We start from the raw sequence: 21,035 nt of genomic DNA, 5'->3' as shown, positions 1-21,035 counted from the left end.
TCAAACGCTCCCCCTTCCTGTCTTGTTATTTATTTATATGCTGATGCCTTTTATAAATAAAATCTTATGAGGGAGTCTCTATAAAATGAGTAAGAGTAGAATTGTCTCAGTTGAGTCTCAAATGGGAACTTTTAGCCCTACCTCCCACCCCACCTCCTGTTTGGTCACCACACCCACCCCGTGACAAGGTTTCCTTATGGGCCTTCGAGCAGCTCACAGAAACCCAGAGGGTCTGCCCAGGACTTGGAAGTAGATGTGTTTGTTTCTAATCTGGTTTATGGTAAGCTTGACTGCCTGGGCTTGCAGTTCTGTGGTCTTCCCTTCCTAGACTTTCTTGGGGGTGCATCTCAGTCATTTCCAGGGCCCAGAAGGTCTTCCGGGTCTACTTAAAGAGTGGTGCGATGGTACTCAGGATGCATGTCCTCCACCTTCGCTCCATTCTGTACTCTCTGTATTGCAGGGGGAGGAGGGCTAAACTCTCCCAGATTCCCTTGCTGCTATGACCGAGATTCTCCTAATGGCATAGACTTATGCGAGACTTGGAGGGTTCAAGGGGAACAGAAGACCTTTTTCTTCGGTAGTGGTGGCAGTTACGGGTAGGCTCCAGCAGACAGAAGTTTGTGCAGTGGCCAGGCCGTGCATTTCCCTGTCCAGTCACCTGCTTCATGAGCGTGTTACAGTTGTGAGGTTGGCTCAGTTTCCTGCAGCTTTCTGACCTGGAATTACAGCTGCTGTGGTGCCGGATGTCAGCCTCTGACTTCTGCGGCTGCAGCCATTCCCGTGGCTTAGTAAGCACCTGTTCCTGCTTGGAATGCCAAGAGTCGTCTCGGTTCCTGCTCTGAGCTCTAAGTACAAGAACTGTTTGCTGCTACTCTGCGACTTCAGTCTGTTCTTAACTTTGATAGCTATGGGGATGAAGGCAGAGGTAAAAGGGGAAGGTGGGATTACTGGGCCTGATTCAGTTCTTCCAAATTTCTGGAAGGGGGTGGTGTGTCTTTATCCAGAGGACCACATGCTAGCTCGGTGGTTCCCGGTTTCGTGACTCATATTATGGCTGAGGACATAAACAGACCCTTGTTGGCACGGCTGACACAAGATGGTTTGCCACAGGTGACTGCTCCATCTCGGTACTGGCCCAACAACCTCTGCTTTTGAGGTGGCAGGGGCTCTGGTGCGCCTGGGTGGGACTTGGATGCTTTCTACACAGGTTCATCCTAAAGTGGAAGGGGAAATTCTGTCCTTGGGCAGGACCAATCTCCACTTCTGTGAAGCACAGCAAGCTCTTCTAAGGATGGTGGGATAGGCCCGTAGAGTGGGGGAGCTGGCACCATGGTGTCACGAGCTTGTTGTCCAGCTCACTTGCTCATCTGCCTCCCATATGTTGGGATCTGAGCCTTAATCTGGTCTAGAAATGGAAGCACCTGGGGCCGTGTGACTGAAATGTACACGGGGCCTTTTATGTCAGAGTGAAGAGGAAGGAAGCCCATCCGGGTAAGGAATTGGTGAGTTCTGACTCTGCCCAGGCACCCCCTCCCTCCCCCCAAGTTACTGATGGGAAGCTGCCTGACTCTCACATGGAGGAGGGGGAGCAGGTTTAAGAGGTGAGTGCTGAACCCACTGCTTTCGCATCAGAGCTTGAATTACCAACTCAATGAAGCACTCAGACACTTTATTTTAGGTTAGAAGAGAAAAGCCACACTAACCATCCTTAAGTCAGACCAGAAGTATAGCTGTTTTGCTTGCATATGTTACACGGACCTTTGTCCCCATCAGGAAAGACTTTTGGCCTGGTTCTTTTTTAGCAGGAGGTGGCAACTTCTCACTCATTTAGTTGGCAGAGCAAAGCTGACCCCTTGGCAATCCAGTAATCTTTGGACCGCTTGGAGGGTAAGAGCACAGTTACCACAAAGTTGGTGGAATGACCTAGTAAAGGATACAAGGACAAAGGCTTGTTACTTAAAGAATAACCCCTTGATGCAAAGAGCAGTGTACTGAGAGTCAAGACACCTGGGTTTCAGACCTGACTCAGCCTCTGTAGATAACGGGTAAATAGTCCTCTACATATTTCAGTTTTACGCTCTATAGAATGAAGATGTTAGAACAAGTGATCCTTTAGGACCTGTCTAACTTTGACTTTGTATAACCTTGTAAAGTATGTTTCAAATTCTCGGCAGTCTGACTGATGGAACATTGGAATAGATTAAGCTCTGAGCTTTTAGTGGGACTCAGGATGCAGTTGGTAGGTTGGGCATCCATTCATTTGTCCATCTGTCCGTCCGTCCGTCCATCCATCCATCCATCCATCCTCTGTTCTACCCTGCAGTTAGGCACCAGTACTCCTGAAATGACCAAGTGCAATAGCAGATATTTTGTCCTCAGCTCTGGGACATCTGAAATAAGAGGTCACTTTTGCACTTTTTTTTTACTGTGGGCCTGTATGAGGGGCCAGGATGAGTGTGAGAAGAAGACGGTTCTGCCCTCAAGATGACACTGCATTCACAGCAAACACAGTCTGTGTAGAAGTTGGGGAAAGGTGGTGGTGTCCCCAGCAGAGAAAGCCTATATCTCCCCTTTCCTTACCTTTGTATGCCATGCCCTGCCACAGTGCCCTGGCAGGGACTTGAATGACATTTTCTAGTATAAATGGTATATAAATGGTACACACACACACACACACACACACACACACACACTGTATGTGTATTGCATTAGTTTGATTCAGGATTCAAGTAAGATCCGTGTCTTGCAATAGTGATGTGTCTCTTAAATCTCCTTCAGTTGGTAGGTTACCTCTCTGTTCCTTTTGCCACCCCCTTGTAATTGTTGAAATAACAAGGCTGTTTGTCCTATAAAGTTTCCCAGAGTCTGGACTTTGCTGACAGCATCCCTGTGGTGATTTTAAATATGTTCCTCTGGGGCGCCTGGGTGGCTCAGTCGGTTAAGCGTCCGACTTCAGCTCAGGTCACGATCTCGCGGTCCGTGAGTTCGAGCCCCGTGTCCGCCTCTGGGCTGATGGCTCAGAGCCTGGAGCCTGCTTCCGATTCTATGTCTCCCTCTCTCTCTGCCCCTCCCCCGTTCATGCTCTGTCTCTCTCTGTCTCAAAAATAAACGTTAAAAAAATATTTAAAAAATAAATATGTTCCTCTATTCATGTAAAGGGGGTGGTTAGATCTAGAGACATGATCATATTCAGGTTTGAGTTTTTTGGGCAAGAATACTTGAAGAGGTGGTGTGTACTTACATCAAGAAGTACCTTATGTCTGATTGTCTTTCTTGGCATGTTAGCAGATGTTGATAATTATTACGTAGAGCTATTATTTCATTAGGGTTAGTAATAATTTTAAAGTTTGGTGATGAGGGGTGCCGGGGTGTCTTAGTTGGTCAAACATCTGACTGTTGGTTTCAGCTCAGGTCATGACCCCAGTGTTGTGGGATTGAGCCCCATGTTGGGCTCTGTGCTGAGCATGGAGCCTGCTTAAGATTCTCTCTCTTTCTCCCCCTCTGTCCCCGTGCCCCTCTGCCCAAGTCTCGTATGTGCACATGTTCTCTGTCTCTCTCAAATATAAAGTAAGAAAGAAAGAAAAAAAAAAGAAGGAAAGAAAGAAAAAGAAAAAGTTTAGTGATGATTAAGTGTAAAGAATCCACCTGTGATTTACTTTTCTCTGTAGTATGAGATAGGGTCTAAGTTTGGTTGTCAGCACCATTTGTGGAATAATTTGTCACCAATTTTAAATGATGCTGCTACTCTCAACAATAGCTAAATTATGGAAAGAGCCTAAATGTCCATCAACTGACGAATGGATAAAGAAATTGTGGTTTATATACACAATGGAGTACTACATGGCAATGAGAAAGAATGAAATATGGCCTTTTGTAGCAACGTGGATAGAACTGGAGAGTGTGAGGCTAAGTGAAAAAAGCCATACAGAGAAAGACAGATACCATATGTTTTCACTCTTATGTGGATCCTGAGAAACTTACCAGAAGACCATGGGGGAGGGGAAGGAAAAAAAAAAAAAGAGGTTAGAGAGGGAGGGAGCCAAAACATAAGAGACTCCTAAAAACTGAGAACAAACTGAGGGTTTATGGGGGATGGGAGGGAGGGGTGGGTGGGTGATGGGTATTGAGGAGGGCACCTTTTGGGATGAGCACTGGGTGTTGTATGGAAACCAATTTGACAATAAATTTCATAATAAAAAAAAATGATGCTGCTATTATATGCTGAGTTCCCACATATACACAGTGTGTTTCTGGGCTCTCTCTCCAGTGCATTTGAGCTATCTGTTGAGTCTTGTGTCAGTACAACATCATTTTAATTACTACCTTTTCTTGGTTCCTCTTGCCAAAAGGATAATTTCTGTTGGAATTTTAGCTAGCAATAAGACAAATGACTTTTAAAAAATGGGAAAAAGAACAGACAGTTCATCAAAGAAGATATAAATAAGTACCAGAAAAGATGGCTAATGTCATTAGTCATTAGAGAACTGCAAAGTAAAAACACAAGAAGATACCACATATTCTATCATCTAGCTGGCTAGCCGGCTGTCATCTAAAATCAAAAAGGACTGATCATCGTAAGTGGTAGGCAGTGGAGGAACTGGAGCCCTTATGCACTGCAGGTAGGAATGTTAAAAGGTATGGCCTCTTTTAAGACAGTTTGGCTGTTTCTTAAAAAGTTAAACATGTACTTACCACATGTTTAGTCTTTCCACTCCTAGATATTTATCCGAGATAAATAAAAACTTATGTCTACATAAAAACTTGTTCATGCCATTAATTTTAAAAATACCTTTTAAAATGTTTTTAGATTTGTCATGGGAGTGGGAGATCGAGACATGATAAGTGTCTATTGTAGTTCTATTCTGTACGTTACTCTTTGAGAATATACTTTAATTGAAGATTTTATTAGAAAAATATTTATCAGTATCTGTATTCTCCATTCAAATGAGAAAATTTAATTCTTTCTACCCTGTCCCCTCTCCTATATTTCTCTCATCTGGAAATTTAGTTTCAAGTTATTATTGAAATCATTTTTATGGTCAAAGTATTACTGATTTAAGTGTGTGTGTGTGTGTTTTAGAGGGCCAGTGGTGATTAATTTAGAGCCATTGTATGTCCAAAGAGATCTTTATTACACCTTTCCTTTAATAATTTGGTTGCTTTTGCAGTTCTGGTGCAAAGTTATTTTCCCACAGCCTTTGCAGGTGTTTGTCTATTATCTTTTTATGTGCACTGTGTGGATAAAGAGAGAGATGTCTGATGTCAATCTGAGTCTCATTCTTGGGAATTTTAGTCCCAGTGTATTAATATATTTTAAATCTTTGCTTTGAGGATTTTCTTTATCACTGATAGTGTTAAGAATCACTTTGATATATCTTTGCAAATTTAATTATTTGTTGTATGCTTTAAAAAAAAATCATACCTGCCACTTTGTGAGATCTTGTGATCTGAGGACTCAAGTGTTTGTTCAGTTCTGGGAATTATCAGCCATTATTTTTTCAAATATTATCCCTCTTCCATTCTCTTTCTCCTTCCAGATTGCCTACTAGATAAATATTGGAAAATTTGGCTCCTTTCACAATGTCACTTTATTTTTTTATTTTTTATTTTATTTTTAATTTTTTTCACAGTGTCACTTTTTAAAAAAACTGACTCCTCAGCTCATTCTCTGCTCACTCTTTAGCTGTGTGCATTCAGCTTACCTGTTGATATGGCTTTCTTTCTACCTGGTTCCTTTTGTCAGGGCTGCATCTTAGTTTCAGACCCACTCAGATTTCCCTTTTTGCAACACGGCATTCTGTCTTGGGTTTATTTTTATTTAATGCTATTTTATTTAATGCCATTTTTTAAAATGTTTATTTATTTTTGAGAGAGAGAGAGAGAGAGGGAGGGAGAGAGAGAGAGAGAGAATGAGTGGGGAAGGGGCAGAGAGAGAGGGAGACAGAATCCTAAGCAGGCCCCAGGCTCTGAGCTGTCAGCATAGAGCCTAATGTAGGACTTGGACTCATGAACTGCGAGATCATGACCTGAGCCAGAGTCCGACGTTTAACCAGGCGCCCTGGGTTTATTTTTAAATCTGTTTTCTATGATGAGTCTCAGTGACTTTGGTGAGAGACTCCTGTCTACTTAGTCCATCATTTTGAAATTAGAAGTCACTGTTCAATAAGCTCTATTTTCTACTTATTAGGTTAATAGAAAGAAAGCATTTGTTTTATAATGTCAGCCCATACTTAGTGGTAAAAGAAGGAAAACATAAAATCCATAAATTAGTATATTATAAGTGGCCTCATTTTAAGTCTTGCTAATTGGCTTAAGATCTCCCCTTGCACATTATGGCTTTGTGTTTGGACTTTGTAAGTTTGCATTTTGTCATCATTTTTTTTTTTTTTTTACCAATCTTAGCACATCCTTACCTGTGGTTGAGAGTGTTCCTGCCCGGGCCCCTGTTTTATAAAGTGGGGAATGGTAAAGTGTTGGGCTTGGCACGTAATTTTGTTGAGGTTCAAAATGCACCACAGGCAGCATTGGATTCATCTGTCCTGGCAGTGCATCTTCTATCACCATCTCTGTATTGTCCCATCGAGAAGCATCCATAAACATTCCATGAACAAGAACACCATCTTCGGGAGAGGGCAACTGGAAGATAACCAGAAGTTTAAAGGTGAGAAGAGGAGAAGGGGATTAGCTGTTGTGGGCCATTTCCCAAGTCCCACATCCTCACCAGTTAATTCTAAGAACCACTCTAGAGATTGTTGTTATTACATTTTATTTTTATTTTTTACTTAAAAAAATTTCTTTAAAATTTGTTCATTTTTGAGAGACAGAGCATGAGTGGGGGAGGGGCAGAGAGAGAGGGAGACAAGGAACCCAAAGCAGGCTCCAGGCTCCGAGCTGTCAGCATAGAGCCCAACGTAGGGCGCAAACTCACGAACCATGAGATCATGACCTGAGCTGAAGTCGGATGCTTAACCAACTGAGCCATCCAGGCGCCCCGCTGTTATTACATTTTAGAGAGGAGAAAACCAAGACTCAGAAAGGTAAAATAACTTGCTTCTGTTTGACACCAAATCTCAAACTTTCCACACTCTACCAGGATCTTTAATAGGGGATACCACTTATGGGCTTCAGACTGTCTGATACGGTGTTATGACTTGCTCCTTTGCATGGGAAGCAGATAGGATAGGAGGGCTGTGATTATCATGTTCTTTTTAGCAAGGTCTTTCAAGGACCTGGGTGCCTCCTAAAGATAGATTATATATCCGTCTTGATACCTGCAGAGTATGGACTGTTGCAGACTATGGAAAGTTCCCTTTTTGTTTTTAGAAATTATGCTAGATTCTTGTTTCTATTAAAGGGGGAGAGAGAGAGAGACAGAGAAAAACCTTGCCCTTGGTGTCCTGTGATTGGAGGCCACCACTGGTATACAAGTTCTGCCAATTGTGGGCTTCTGTGTCATCCTTCCTCAAACAGTGAATTTGGCCACTTGTGGAGCTGATTATCTTTTGGAGAATTGGAGCCGCTCACCTGCAGGCAGATGGCCAAGCGGTATGGACACAGGCAGTATATTTTTATAGTGAATAAAAGGACAGTAAGCTCTTTTTGGCTGGTCTTTACTTTCTGGTGTCCCGAACTTTGTCTCTCGGCTACGAAGGGTGGGGCAGGCCTTCCTGTTTTGGGGGCTGCTATGCACACTTGTGTAGGTCTGCCTTAGTGGAGTCTGGAAACCATCCTGCTACCCCCTCGCCAAGCCATGTGTGGGAGCCATCTGGGCATCCACCCAGAGGGAGTGTCTTTTCCTAAGCTGTGCAAAGGTGGCAAATGGGCTAACAGTGGCCCTGCTTGTGTGTAAAAGAACTAAAGCTGTCTAAGCACAGTCTCTCGCAGACATTTGCTGGGAGTACCAGGAGTTGGGCCAACTGTACAATCTGATGTCTCCATAGAAGGCAGACATTCTAAGTCATCGTCAGGGCTCAGTGCACAAGACCCAAGTGGACATGTGGTATGGATTGGGACAAGGTGGAGGGACAGAGGCCCTGGTGGTCAGTGTAAACTTCTGTCTGTCAGAGTTAGCCTTTTGTGGCAGATAAAAATGCGCCAGGTACGGAGCAGGGCTAGCATCCTGCAAGGCTTTGGGGAGGGCTTTTATGTGGGGGGTGTTCTGCCTTCCTATAGCCTCAATTATTCCAGATAAGGATCTGGGATACCCTCCTGGATAAGAAGGGTCTCAAAATAATGAGGAGTGCAACTCTAAATTTATTTTCTCTTTACTTTAAAAATTTTGTGGGGTGCCTGGGTGGCCCAGTCAGTTAAGTGACTGACTCTTGATTTTGGCTCAGGTCATGATCTCATGGTGAGATAGAGCCCTACATTGGGCTCTGTGATGACAGCACGGAGCCTGGTTGGGATTCTCTGTCTGCCCCTCCCCTGCTTGTTCTCTCTCTCTCTCAAAATAAATAAACTTAAAAAAAAAAGTATTTTTTAAAAAATCTTAAAAAATTTTTTTTCAATGTTTATTTATTTTTGAGAGAGAGAGAAAGAGACTGAGTGCAAGCAGGGGAGGGACAGAGAGAGGGAGACACAGAATCCGAAGCAGGCTCCAGGCTCCGAGCTGTCAGCACAGAGCCCAACGTAGGGCTTGAACTCACAAACTGTGAGATCATGACCTGAGCCGAAGTCAGCCCCTTAGCCAACTGAACCACCCAGATGTTCCCCCCAAAGTATTTTGATGCTAAAACAAATTTCCTTAAAAATGTAAACTTTTTTTAATTGTTATTTTAAGGTACAGGCAAATAAGAGGCATGGGATATTATAGTATTTCATAAAGTAAGCCATGAATATGGAATCAATTTGGTCTTTGTAAGTTTTTGCTAGTGAGAGCAAAGAGTTGGTCAATCAGATCTGAGTGGAGTGGATACTGATAGAAATATGCAGGAGCAATTTCTACTAACTAATGCCAGGATATTTTAAGGAAAGTTTAGTAAAGCCATTCACCACAACTACACTGATTGGGGAGTGAACACTATCCTGGGAAAAATGATCTGGAGCAGATCTTTGATTTTGTGGCACATATAGAAAGTTATGTTTCTAAGGCCCCCTGGTGTGGATGAGCACTTTGAGGCAGGGCTGCATTCCCCCATTGCATCTCAGCACATCGGAGTTGGGTGGCTCGGGTGGGCAGCAGGGGTTCTCATCTCTGGTGGTGCACTGGAGTCACCCGGGGGAGCTTTGGAAAATAATGATGCCTAATGATATTGGGGTGATTCTGATGTAAGCGGGATGTAGTCTGGGCATTGGGATTTTTTTTTTTTAAATTTTATTTTAGAGAGGAGGGGGGAGGCAGAGAGGGAGAGTGAGTGAGAGTATCCCAAGCAGTCTCCATGCCCAGCTTGGGAACTCAGTGCGGAGCTCAATGCAGAGCTCAATTCCATGACCCTGGGATCATGATCTGAGCCCAAATCAAGAGTCAGATGCTCAACTGACTGAGCCACCCAGGCGCCCCATTAGGTATTGGGATTTTTAAAAAGCTCCATAGGTGATTAACCTGCAGTTAAGGTTGAGAATCACTGATATTCTAGAGCAGTGGTTCTCAAAATTTAGTGGGCTAAGAGCCCCATGTAGGACTTGTTACAGTACAGATTTCTGGGTCTCAGCCCAGAGTTTCTGATTCAGTAGATCTGGAATGGGTCCTTGGAATTTGCATTTCTAGTAAGTTCCCAGGTGATGCCAATGCTCCTGGTATTGGAACCACATTTTGAGAACTTCTGCTCTAGAAGGAGGAAACTATGTAAGCAAAGAGTTTAAACTGCTTCCTTAGTGCATTCCTATTAGTTACGCCATGTATTTATGGTTATATAATGTATGAAGTTAGTATATCAATTCCACTAGGAGGCAACTGAGTGAACGGCAAATACATTCAGCCTATAATAATAGTTATTTATTGTGGGAGCACTATGTGCTAGTTCATTTACACTGCATTACAGCTCTGAGGCTGGTGGCATTGGCCCCATTTTACAGATGAGAACACTGAGATGCAGACATGTTAGTCATCATTCTAGCACACACAGCTGCAAAGGGGAAAGTCAGAATTTAAACTCAGCCCTGCCTGATTCTGAAACCTTGTTTTTAACATCTTGCTAAAGCCCTTATTTAACCTCATTCTCCATAAGAAAGAGAGAGTTGCTGTAGGTATCTAAAGAAATAAACAGTGTTGCTTTAAAAAATATCTCTACAAATCGGACTAATTTAGGCACTTCCTATTGAGTCACTGCAGACCTGGGGAGCTTGTCTCAGGGGTATGAGTCTCGTCCTGCCTCTCGCGCTGCTGCAGGTGGGAGGCAGTAGGGGAGTGGGGCGGGGGAGGTTGGCTGAGATATCAAATGTGAGTGGGACAGAGCTGCTCTGCTGTAACTAGTCAGGGAGCGGTACCTCCAAGTCCATGGGCAGTTCTTGTCCAAACTGCACTGTCTTGGCAGCTTCTATAACTGCAGCTTGATCCCGATAGATAGGAATCATGTTGTACTTGAAACTCAGCTCGTCTATAGGCAAATTGTGTTTCCGAGCATGATTTTGAAGAGTTCCTATAAAAATGAAAACCAGAAAGCTGGGTCCTCCAAACGACATTGCCGCTTCTCAAACATGGCCTCTGTTTGCCTCAACCAGGCTGCTCTGGCATTTGAGAGCGTCCTCCCCCTCAAGAGCTTCCTCCCCCTCGAGAAGTCCCAGCCATTAACACCTTATTCTGAATTAGCTCATTAGACAGGAAGCCTGTGGTGATGCTGGGAGGGGTGGAGCCATGGCACAGCTGGGAAGAGAGGGAAGAAGGTCATGGCTCTAGTGCACTGCTCTGCCAGTGAGTGAGAGACAAGCCAGTGCTGGAGATTTGAGGGATTCAGAAGACAGATTAGGCCTGGGTCCTCTAGCTGGAGTCGAGGGCCGATGGAAGGTTGACAGGAATGTTCTTTTTTTTTTTTTTTATATGAAATTTATTGTCAAATGGGTTTCCATACAACACCCAGTGGTCATCCCAACAGGTGACCTCCTCAATGCCCATCACCCACCCCTCATCAACCCTCAGTTTGTTCTCAGTTTTTAAGAGTCTCTTATGGTTTGGCTCCCTCCCTCTCTTTTTTTTTTCCTTCCCCTCCCCCATGGTCTTCTGTTAAGTTTCTCAGGATCCACATATGAGCGAAGGAATGTTCTTTAGAAAGAAGGAAGCTGCTCTGAGGTGGGGCTGGGGCAGGTGGAGAGCAGGTGGTGCCGTCCAGCATGGGTCACGTGGAGAACTGGGGCGTGCTGTGGGCATTCATGTCGTATCGAGTGCTCGAACTTGCACAGCCCAAGAGGGGCAGGGGTTAGGTTGTTGGGGAGCATCTGCTATTCCTGCCATCCTTTTCCCCAGCAAGTGAGAAGGAGCAGGACCTTATTGAACTGCCCTATAATCAGTAATCCATAGTTAGGTCATTAGCAGCCCTGCCTTTCCCCCAGTTCCTAGAAACCCAGCATGATCTTTCGTGGGATTTTTTTTGGGAAAGCACTGGTTGTTACCTGTTAGAAATCCTTGAGGAAAGAAGAAACCGGAGATCCAGAAGGACTTAGGCTGCCCTCTTTTGAGCCACAACTAAAGGAGAAACATTACACCATTATGTATTGTTTTTCTGAAGTGGAGCTTGTCATTTAAGTCAAAATCATATTTTGGAGGGCCTCTCAGGAGACAGAATCTTAACCAGCCTGAGTTAGTCATCAGCCCCATTCTCCCTACCTGTCTGTCCCCCTCCTCACCCAATAGCCTGACCGTAAATCCAGAACCTGGTTATTATAGGGGGTGTGGAAGAGAGGAGACTGCAGCAAGGTCACACCTAGAAGTTTGGACCCATGTCAGATTGGTTCTGTGCCTCACAGTGGGATCCCATGAATGAGATCTGAAACTCCAAGGTTGGCCTGGAATTAAAGTGGGATATAGGGATAAAGGCCAAGGGCAAAGTACCTTATAATGAACATGACTTTCAAATTGATGCCATTCTGGAAGTTTCTATTTCTTTGGGCTCAGATGATCCCTCAACAGTTGTTAATATTTCAGTTAGCTAGGGCTTCCTAAGGACCTTAAGGCCTACTGTGTTCATCAAACCCAAAGAACTGAATTTTCTTACATCCACAAATGCAGTCCTCAGGATCAGGTCTTTGACCCACGATCCTAGTGGCTTCAGGGATGGGTAGGCTGTGGTGGACCACAGAGAGGGAACTTGGTTGTTGAGGAAACTGTTGTACACCTTCTCCATTTCCTCAGACATCACCACAAGGCCAGCAATAGCTTTGTTGAGTGTCTCCAGAGAAGTCTGAAAGAACAATAATGAGTAGGTGCCTTTCACAGATGTAATTATCAAGTGAGAGTGCCACTCATTTGTGTCAGCAGTACTGCCTTGGGCTGAAGGGCCCCCTTGCTCCATCCTCTCTGCACACTGTCTGTTGGGCCAGACTCTTCAATCTTTCGCCCATTTTTACAACACGTGACCATAGGGGTGTAAGACCTGGGGGTGGGGGACGGTTCAGACTGTTAATGGCAGAATCCAATGAAGTAGAAAGAGGGAAGGAAGAGAAATATCCCTTGAAGCCTAGAGAAGTGGCTTCAAGGAATACCAACGAGCAGCTCTCCTCCAGGCTGAAGGAAAAATGGGCCTGATAGTTATTTGGGAACCATGGGGTTGGTAGTGGGAACTGCTTCTTACCACTGGCGATTTCTGCCCAGGGGCTTCCCATGGCCTCTGAAGTTACAGCAGAGAGGGGAGATTCTTAGGGGAGACCAATCTTTCAGCTGGTACCAGAGTCCCCTTGTTCTAGAAACACTTCCTTAAGACATGACCCTTACCCTCCCCTCCCCACAACAAAAGACAGAGGCAGGCAGTAGTTCCGGGAGATGCTGGGCTGGCAGCAGCCCTGGGAAGTACAGGGTAGTATTTGTTACTTGGCTAAAGATGAAGGTGGGGCATATAGATTGGTATGGCCTGCACGGTTCTGGTTTTGTGTAAACCACTGCAGTATACTGGGAAAATACTATAGAAGGATGTTAGAGGCCAAATTTATGTTGATTCAAAACCAAAATAAGGTCCAGGACCATATGCACATAGTTCTAGAGATAGGCGGTATGTGGATAAACAAGGTTAGTCAGCCTTCCATTCCTTCATGGAGTTATTCCCCACCTCCCCGTCTCTGTTCATGAGAGGCAATGAGTGGTAGGAGGAGTTGTTATTCAATTGCCCTTAGTTAGGGTCTGAGGAACCATTTGCAGCCTTGTAGAGCAAGGAGGCTCTCAGCCAGGGCCGAAACAGCACTCCACCTTAGAAACCGAAAATAGAAACCGGTGGCAGAAGACTCACAGAGAAGACTTACAGAAGGTTCCAGAGAGGGAGGGATTAGGCTGCTAGGGTCTTCTAGGACTGGGCAGAGGTCAGGACTGGGGGTGGGGGGGGGGGGGCAGGCCACCACCCCTCCCTCAGATAGAAGTGCTCGGCTGGGATTCCTGATTGCTTTGCAGGCTGCTTCTTCCAGGATTCCTCCTTTTTCTCCTTCCTGTAGGTGGATTCCTTCATTACTGGTACACAGTAATGTTTGACCAGAAGTTGTGACCACAAGGAGACCTCAGAGCCACACTCTTTCACTCGCACATTCAAAGATTCATGAAGATTTAGTATGTGTCAGGGACTAGGGGATCAAAGATGACTAATTTAACTAGTTTTCTTCTCTTTAAGAAGTTCATTGTCCTACGGGGGAGCCATCCCCATGGAGGGGTAATTACAAGGTAATTTGGTGAGGACAGCGATAGACACAGACACCCGAAATGATGGAGCCCTGAGGAGGGTTCCTAAGTTATCTGATGGGGGAGGGACGGGCTGGTGTGTCAGGAAGACTTTTTGGAGGAAGTGACATTAGGATTTGTCTGTCTTCAAGTGGGTGCAAAGTCATGACGTGGAAAAGGCAAGACATGAGCAAGGTTCGTGTCTGTCCTCTGAACAACAGTACTTCTTTAGTTTTAGCTGGGTACATAAGGGATTTAGCAATCCTATATAGAGACTGTATTTCCCAGCCACCCTTGCACCTGGGGCATGGCCACGTGACCACATTTTGGCTAAAGGGGTGCAAGAAAAAATGATGTCACAGTTCTGGGTCACAGTTTTATGAGGAACCTGCTTTCTGTCAGCCCTCTCTTTCTCCTGTCCCCTGTCCCACTGGCTGGAAAAAGAGGACAATAGGAGCAGCCACCTTGGGCCCAGAGGTACAAGCTCCCTGTCGAGGCTGAAAGAGTCAGCCCTCCAGCTGGGATCCCTGGATGAGCTCACAAAGCAAGATTAAATACCTGCCCTATAGGGCTTCTTCAGGGCTGTTAGCAGAGAGGGAAGTGAATTTTCATCTTGCTTTGGCCATTGCATTTGGATATCTTCATCCTAGCAGCTTCATCTCTGTCCTGGCTCATTCTGTATAGGAGGTGCTGACCCCTTACCTGGCTACCTGGCCTGCCGACACTGGTATAGAGCTGACTAGATAGCATAGTCCCCAGGTGGGGACTCCGCATATTCAGCTGACCCAGTGACCCCTAGCCCACAACCTAACTATTGCTAGCCAATGAGCAACACTGGGAGACTGCTTTTCTAATAAGGAGACAATCTTTGGCTTTAATAAAAGATTTGCCCCAGTTGTCCTCCCCGATCTTCTCACTGAGCCTTGACTTTGTGCTAGGTATTTGGTCCTTGCTTGGCAGCAAAACTTTTCTGGTTAATGCTCAATATTTGGTCTCTAATGGGTTGTGTGTTTTCCTTATCAAAGTAATGCACAGAGAAACCAGGGAGGCCTTCAGACGGCATTATAAAGGGCAAGGTTATCCAGAGTATTCCTGAGCAGAAGGCAAAGGCCCAAATAGTTGTTCTCAAATTTTAGTTGCAGTGAGTCATCTGGGGGAGTTTACTTAAAATTCATAACCCCAGGAACTTCTCAAGGAATTCAAACTCAGGAGGTCTGGAGTGGGATCGGGGGATCTACATTTTGAACACGCAGCACAGACGATTCTATTTCAGGCATTTTGTGGCCCACACTTGCAGAAACTCTGTTTTCAGAGTCCTCATAAAGACTGTTACTACCTGCAAACTAGACATTAGGAACAAGCACTGAATCTCTCTGAGATCCAGTGAGATCTCTTCAGAGATCCAGAGAGATTCAGTGCTTAGGTCCTTGATCAAAGGTCTAGAGTCAGTGCTAATCCTAAGGGCATGAGTTAGGATCATGAGACTGGGGATCTATAGTGTCACATACTGATGAAGGCATTATTAGAGAAAGGGAACAGACTCGTTAGAGGAGGGTACGTACGTTCAATTTTAGACAAGTTGTGTTTGAAAAGTTATTAGCATATTCAAACAGAAATGTTGAACGGGAATGGAAAACTCTTATTATGATAATTTCTCTACAAAGCTTTGGTACCCAACAGCAATGCTGGCAGGAGCACTCATACATGTATTAACTTCAATAGCTGGTTAAAGCGGTCCACTTCTTGTCCGAGAACGGTAGTCAAAGAGTTAAGGCGTCCTTGGGAATCCTTGGTGAAAAGGCTCTCAGATGCACTCTCCATTTCTAGTGTTTCTGAAACACACACATGCTGATTCCTCAGATCCATTATCATTGATTTCTGTCCTCGTAACATTGCTATTGTAACACACTTATCTTAACTTTTAAAAAGCCAACTTCTGGGGTGCCTGGGTGGACGAGCGGCTGCCTGGTGGGCGAGGGCCATCTCTGAGACCAGAGGTGCAGGGACCCTGAGTTTTCTTTGCCATGCAGGTATGTAAGCCCCCCTCTTCTCTGCACACCGCATTGCATCTCAGAGAGATGGGGGTTGGAGGGGGAGAACGAAGGATGAGGCAGACTAGCATTTATCTTGTTACTGAGCATTACTCAAAGGGACTGACTCAGTTATTAGGCCCGTGGTTCAAGCTGGATTAAAAATTTTGCTCTTCCTTTTCCCTATAATCTAGCAAATGGAGGCTCATATAAGCTATAAAAAATGAAGGACCAGCATTTCCCCTGCATATCTGAGTAGTGTTAGTGAGTGGCTCTGAAGTATATGTACCAAATTCCTTCTGAATTTGCACTTCCACTGCTATAGAAAAATCACAGCACTGTGGGTTGGTCCAGTCTTGGGTCATCCCATGTCCCAGTCTCCTATTCCAAACCCTCAGTTCTCTTATTGGACCAGTCATATCCCTGTCCTCTCAGCCTCAGCAGATGCATTGCTTATTTCAGTGAAAGTGTAAGTTTTATTAATCTTGGAGAGAAAAATCTCCTAGGTGTCAGGGCACTCTATGAACCACGTACACCGTCTTCCAGCCATCTGTCTCTGCATCCGTTTTCCAGCCGGTCCTCTATCTTACATTTGTTAAAAATTGCTTCCTAATATAACTGACTCAGTTTTCCTCAACATTAACAGAACTCTCTACTCAGGAGGTATTCTTTTGAGGGCCTGTTTTGGGAGGAGATAACTGGCTTCTGAGGTTGCACTGGCTTTTTTCTTCTGCGGGGGGGCGGGGAGGTCTTCAGAGAATTTGCAAGAATCAGTCTCTGGAACTGTGATGTTATAAAAATATATATTTTTGTCTTTGCCCCTGGTTCTTCCTGGCTGGAGTCTCCAAACCCTTGTAATTTCCTAAGTAATAAGAGTAATAGGAACATCATTTTTTATAATATTTATTTGGCTTTGACCCCAGCTCCTGGAAGAGCTCCTGAGTGTTAAGAATGAAAGGAGCATCTTTCATTATTCATAACATAAACCTGACTCTATGTTAATGAGGTGACTTTGGAAAACCCTGAAGGGTGGGGGCTCCTTGTCAGGGGAACCAACCATGTGATTAGAAGGTTGGAACTTTCAGCTTTTCCCTCTGACTTCTTGGGAGGGGAGAGGGGCTGGAGGTTGAGTTCATCACTAACAGCTAATGATGTAATCAATCATGCCTGGTAATGAAGCCTCCATAAAAACCCTAACTGAAGGGGTTTAGAGAGCTATTGTATGCCAGGAGGGTGGCATACCCTGAATCCATGGGGACAGAAGCTCCTGCACTTGGGACTCTTCTAGACCTAGCCCTAATGTACCTCTTCATGTGGTTGTTTATCTGTACCCTTTATTATATCCTTTATAACAAGCTGGTAAATGTGTTTCCCTGAGCCTTTCTAGCAAATTGTAAACCTAAGAAGGGGTTTGTGTGAACACCTGATTTATAGTCAGTTGATCAGAAGTATAGGTCACAACTTGGGACTTGAGACTGGCAACTGAAGCGGAGGGTGGTCTTGTGGGATTAAGCCCTTAACCTGTGGGGTCTGTGCTAACTCTGGTTAGTTAGTGTCATAACTGGATTGTCGGATACCCTGTTGGTGTCCAGAGAGTTGGACTGTTGCTTACGTAAGGGAAGAGCCCACACACTTGGTGTCAAAAGTGTTGTGAGTAGGAAGAAACACAGTTTACTTTTATAGTAGACTTAAGAAGTGTAAATCTACAGTCACTGTAAGAAAAGTGTGAGAGCACATCTCTTCGATCTTTCAGGAAGATAACTTTACTCACCAGAAAACAAGATGATATTAATTTAGCCATTTCTCTTGAATGGAGAAAAAAATGAGAGATTCTAGAGCAAGGCTGTTGAATGGAACATTTTACAATTTGGAAATATTTTTTATCTGCGTTGTCCAATATAGTAGCACTCAAAATGTGGCTAGTGCAACAGAGGAAATTAATTTTAAATTTTACTTATTTAAGTAGCCACACGTGGCTAGTGGCTACTGTCTTGGGAAGCACAGGTCTAGAGACATGAGGAAGTTCAGGAAGGAGTCTAGGTAAAGTTACACAGGGCTAGAAACCAACTTGCTCCTCATGCTTCTGGAAGTTGAGTTGTTGAGGTGCTCAAAGTTTCCACTCTATAAATGGAGAGCTCCATGTCAGAAGTGCTCTCTACATAAAGAAAAGTCTTTGTAATAAAGCAGGTTTGGACACCTGCTCATCACTCAGCTTTCTGAGTTTATTCCTAAAAGTCCTATGATATACAGAAGCCAGGGAGTATTTGTTACCTGGAACTCTGATCTGGACTGAAGCAACAAGTTCTTGGACAATTTCATCATTGCTTTTTCCCTCTCCACCAGAAGATGACCTTGGCTGAACCTCAAGTATGGTGTTGATTAAAGTGTTGGTCTCTTTGTACTGTAATGGAGGAAAGAGAGCAGTGAAGACTGGAATTCTCAAAAAATAATGTGCAGCACAGTTTACTTAACATAAATATAATGGCAACTGTCAAAAAAAGGAAAATTTTATGTTGAAGATAGAATTGGTAAAATGTACTCATTCGAAATGCACAGTACAGATGACCATTGAACGATGTGCGGGTCAGGGGCATTGCCCCTCCTGGCCACTTAGTTGAAAATCCACATATAACTTGATTCTTCAAAAACATAACTAATAATAGCCTACTGTTGACTGGAAGCCTTACCAATAACATAAACAGTTAACATATTTTGTATGTTATATGTATTATGTACTGTATTCTTAAAGTAAACTAAAGAGAGGAAAATGTTATTAAGAAAATCACGAGAGAAAATGTTTATAGTACTGTACTGTATTGAAAAAAATCTGTGTATAAATGGACCATGCAGTTTATGTTTAAGGGTCAACTGTACATAGTGGTCAGTGTACATTTAAACATTTTTGGTTGAAAAAGAATCTGAATGTTTTTCATGCCACCTACCTGTATGCTTAAAATGGTTAAAATGGTGAATTTTATGTTATATACATTTAACTCCAATAAAAAATGAATAAAATTTTTTAGCTAAAAATGAAGAAGAAATAATGAGGATGCTGTTTTGGAACATACTTTTATTTAAATAACATTTTTTTCAATTAGGAAAAGTATGGGGTGCCTAGGTGGCTCAGTCAAGTGACCTACTCCTGATTTCAGCTCAGGTCATGATCTCATGGTTCATGAGATGGGGCCCTGTGTTAGGCTCTGCACTCTCTCTCCTCTCTCTCTGCCCCTCACCCCACATGTGCGCTCTCTCCTCTCAAAATAAATAAACATTAAAAAAGGCATTATGGTTTATTACTGAAGATTTAGAAAGTACAGAAAAGTATAAAGAAAAAATATTCATGATCCTCCTGCTTTCCGGAGATATTTATAATTTTAGTTTCCCCCACTTGGATATTTTCTCTGTATATGTGCTTGTAGTTTAAAAAATTGAGCCCATACATGGATATTACTAGAGTGTATTATGCTAAGCAAAATAAGTCAATCAGAGAAGGAGAAATATCATATGATTTCACTCATATGTGAAACTTAAGATACAAACAGATGAACATAAGGGAAGGGAAGGAAAACTAAGATAAAAACAGAGAGGGAAATAAACCATGGGAGACTCTTAAATACAGCGAATAAACTGAAGGTTGCTGGAGGGTATTGGGTGGGGAGATGGGCTAATGGATGATGGGGGGGGGGCGGGGCGTGCCTGGGTGGCTCAGTAGGTTGAGTGTCCAACTTCGGCTCAGGTCATGATCTCCCGGCTCATGGTCATGATCTCCCAGCCCCCTGCGTCGGGCTCTGTGCTGACACCTCAGAGCCTGAAGCCTGCTTGGGATTCTCCCTCTCTCTCTGACCCTCCCCCACTTGCACTCTGTTTCTTCTTATCTGTCAAAAATGAATAAACATTAAAAAAAAATTTAAAAAAAGGAGGACACTTGTTTGGATGAGCACCGGGTGTTACATTTATTTAAGTGATGAATCACTAAATTCTACTCCTGAAACCAATACTACACTATGTGTTAACTAACTTGAATCTAAATAAAAAAAGAAGAAAAAAATTGAGCCTATACAATTTATGTAGATTCATTCTTTTTCAATTTCATGAACATTTTTTCATGTCACTGAAAAATCTTCATGAATCATGCTTTAAGTGACTGTGTGACTGGTATGAAATGTGCCATAATAATTAATATCGTTGTTTATCTACTTTTTTTTGACATTTCTAGTTTTTAGATTTTATAAAACTCTGAGTAGAATATCTGTATATGAATTTCACCTACTATATTTGAAATTATTTAAATGATATATTTCCAAAAGAATATATTTTTAAAAATTATTTATTTATTTTTGAGAGAAAGAGAGGCAGAGAGAGAATCGCAAGCAGGTTCCACACTGCCAGAGTGGAGCCCACTGCAGGGCTTGAACTCAAGAACTGGGAGATCATGACCTGAGCTAAAACCAAGAGTTGGAGGCCTAACCAACTGAGCCATCCAGGTGCTCCTTCCAAAAGAATATTTTTAAACTGAGTATTACTAGATTGGTTTCTAAACATTGTATCAATTTATACTGCCAAGAATAGTGTATCAGAGGACCTATCTATCTTTGCAAGAACTAATATCGTTGCTTAAAAAGTCTTCAAATTTAATAGGCAAAAAGTTTCTCATTGTTTTGCTTTTCTTGGAGGGTTATCAGAGTTGAGCATTTAAAAAATATATTCATTGGTCATCTGTATTACATCTTTATAAATTATTTTTGTATTTTTCACACTTTTGATTTTTAGTGTTTTTATGACTGATTTATCAGACGTAATTCTATGATAAAATTAACATTTCCCCCCAATTCCTTTGTGTTAAAATACAGGTAATATAAAAATATCATCTTAGCTATCTTTAAGTATACAGTTCAGTGGTAAATACATTAATAATGTTGTGCAACCATCACCACCATACATCTACATAATTCTTTTCATCTTATAAAATTGAAACCCCTTATCCATTAGACAATAACTCCTCATTCCTCCCTTTCCCTAGCCCCTGGCAACCACCTTTCTACTTTCTGTCTCTGTGATTTTGACTATTCTAAATACTTCGCATAAATAGAATTATACAGTATTTGTCTATATATCACTGGCTTATTTCACTTAGTATCATGTTCTCAAAGTCTATCCATGTTGTAGCATACTGCAGAGTCTCCTTCCTTTTTAAGGCTAAATAATGCTCCACTGTA

At 43.1% G+C, this 21,035-nt stretch overlaps 1 protein-coding gene across 3 annotated transcripts in view; it reads right to left on the bottom strand.

Annotated features, from left to right (window-relative positions):
• Nucleotides 1–1,652: 1,652 nt before the first annotated feature.
• The window catches only part of DNAH6 (dynein axonemal heavy chain 6), a 245,633-nt gene continuing 226,250 nt past the window's right edge, over nucleotides 1,653–21,035 (bottom strand). For all 3 annotated transcript variants that reach the window (XM_053200826.1, XM_015075839.3, XM_053200827.1), the window contains 7 exons: nucleotides 18,091–18,220; nucleotides 15,494–15,621; nucleotides 12,147–12,332; nucleotides 11,545–11,617; nucleotides 10,426–10,577; nucleotides 6,414–6,636; nucleotides 1,653–1,923 (listed from right to left, as the gene is read on the bottom strand). In XM_053200826.1, the coding sequence (XP_053056801.1) occupies nucleotides 1,820–1,923; nucleotides 6,414–6,636; nucleotides 10,426–10,577; nucleotides 11,545–11,617; nucleotides 12,147–12,332; nucleotides 15,494–15,621; nucleotides 18,091–18,220 (996 nt within the window). In that variant the 3' untranslated portion in view covers nucleotides 1,653–1,819. The remainder of the gene's footprint in view (nucleotides 1,924–6,413; nucleotides 6,637–10,425; nucleotides 10,578–11,544; nucleotides 11,618–12,146; nucleotides 12,333–15,493; nucleotides 15,622–18,090; nucleotides 18,221–21,035) is intronic.

This window comes from Acinonyx jubatus, chromosome A3 (assembly GCF_027475565.1).
Source record: "Acinonyx jubatus isolate Ajub_Pintada_27869175 chromosome A3, VMU_Ajub_asm_v1.0, whole genome shotgun sequence".
In the NCBI taxonomy this organism is placed as follows: domain Eukaryota; kingdom Metazoa; phylum Chordata; class Mammalia; order Carnivora; family Felidae; genus Acinonyx; species Acinonyx jubatus.
Note: the sequence above shows the minus strand (reverse complement) of the source record. Positions and strands in the feature narration are given on the sequence as shown.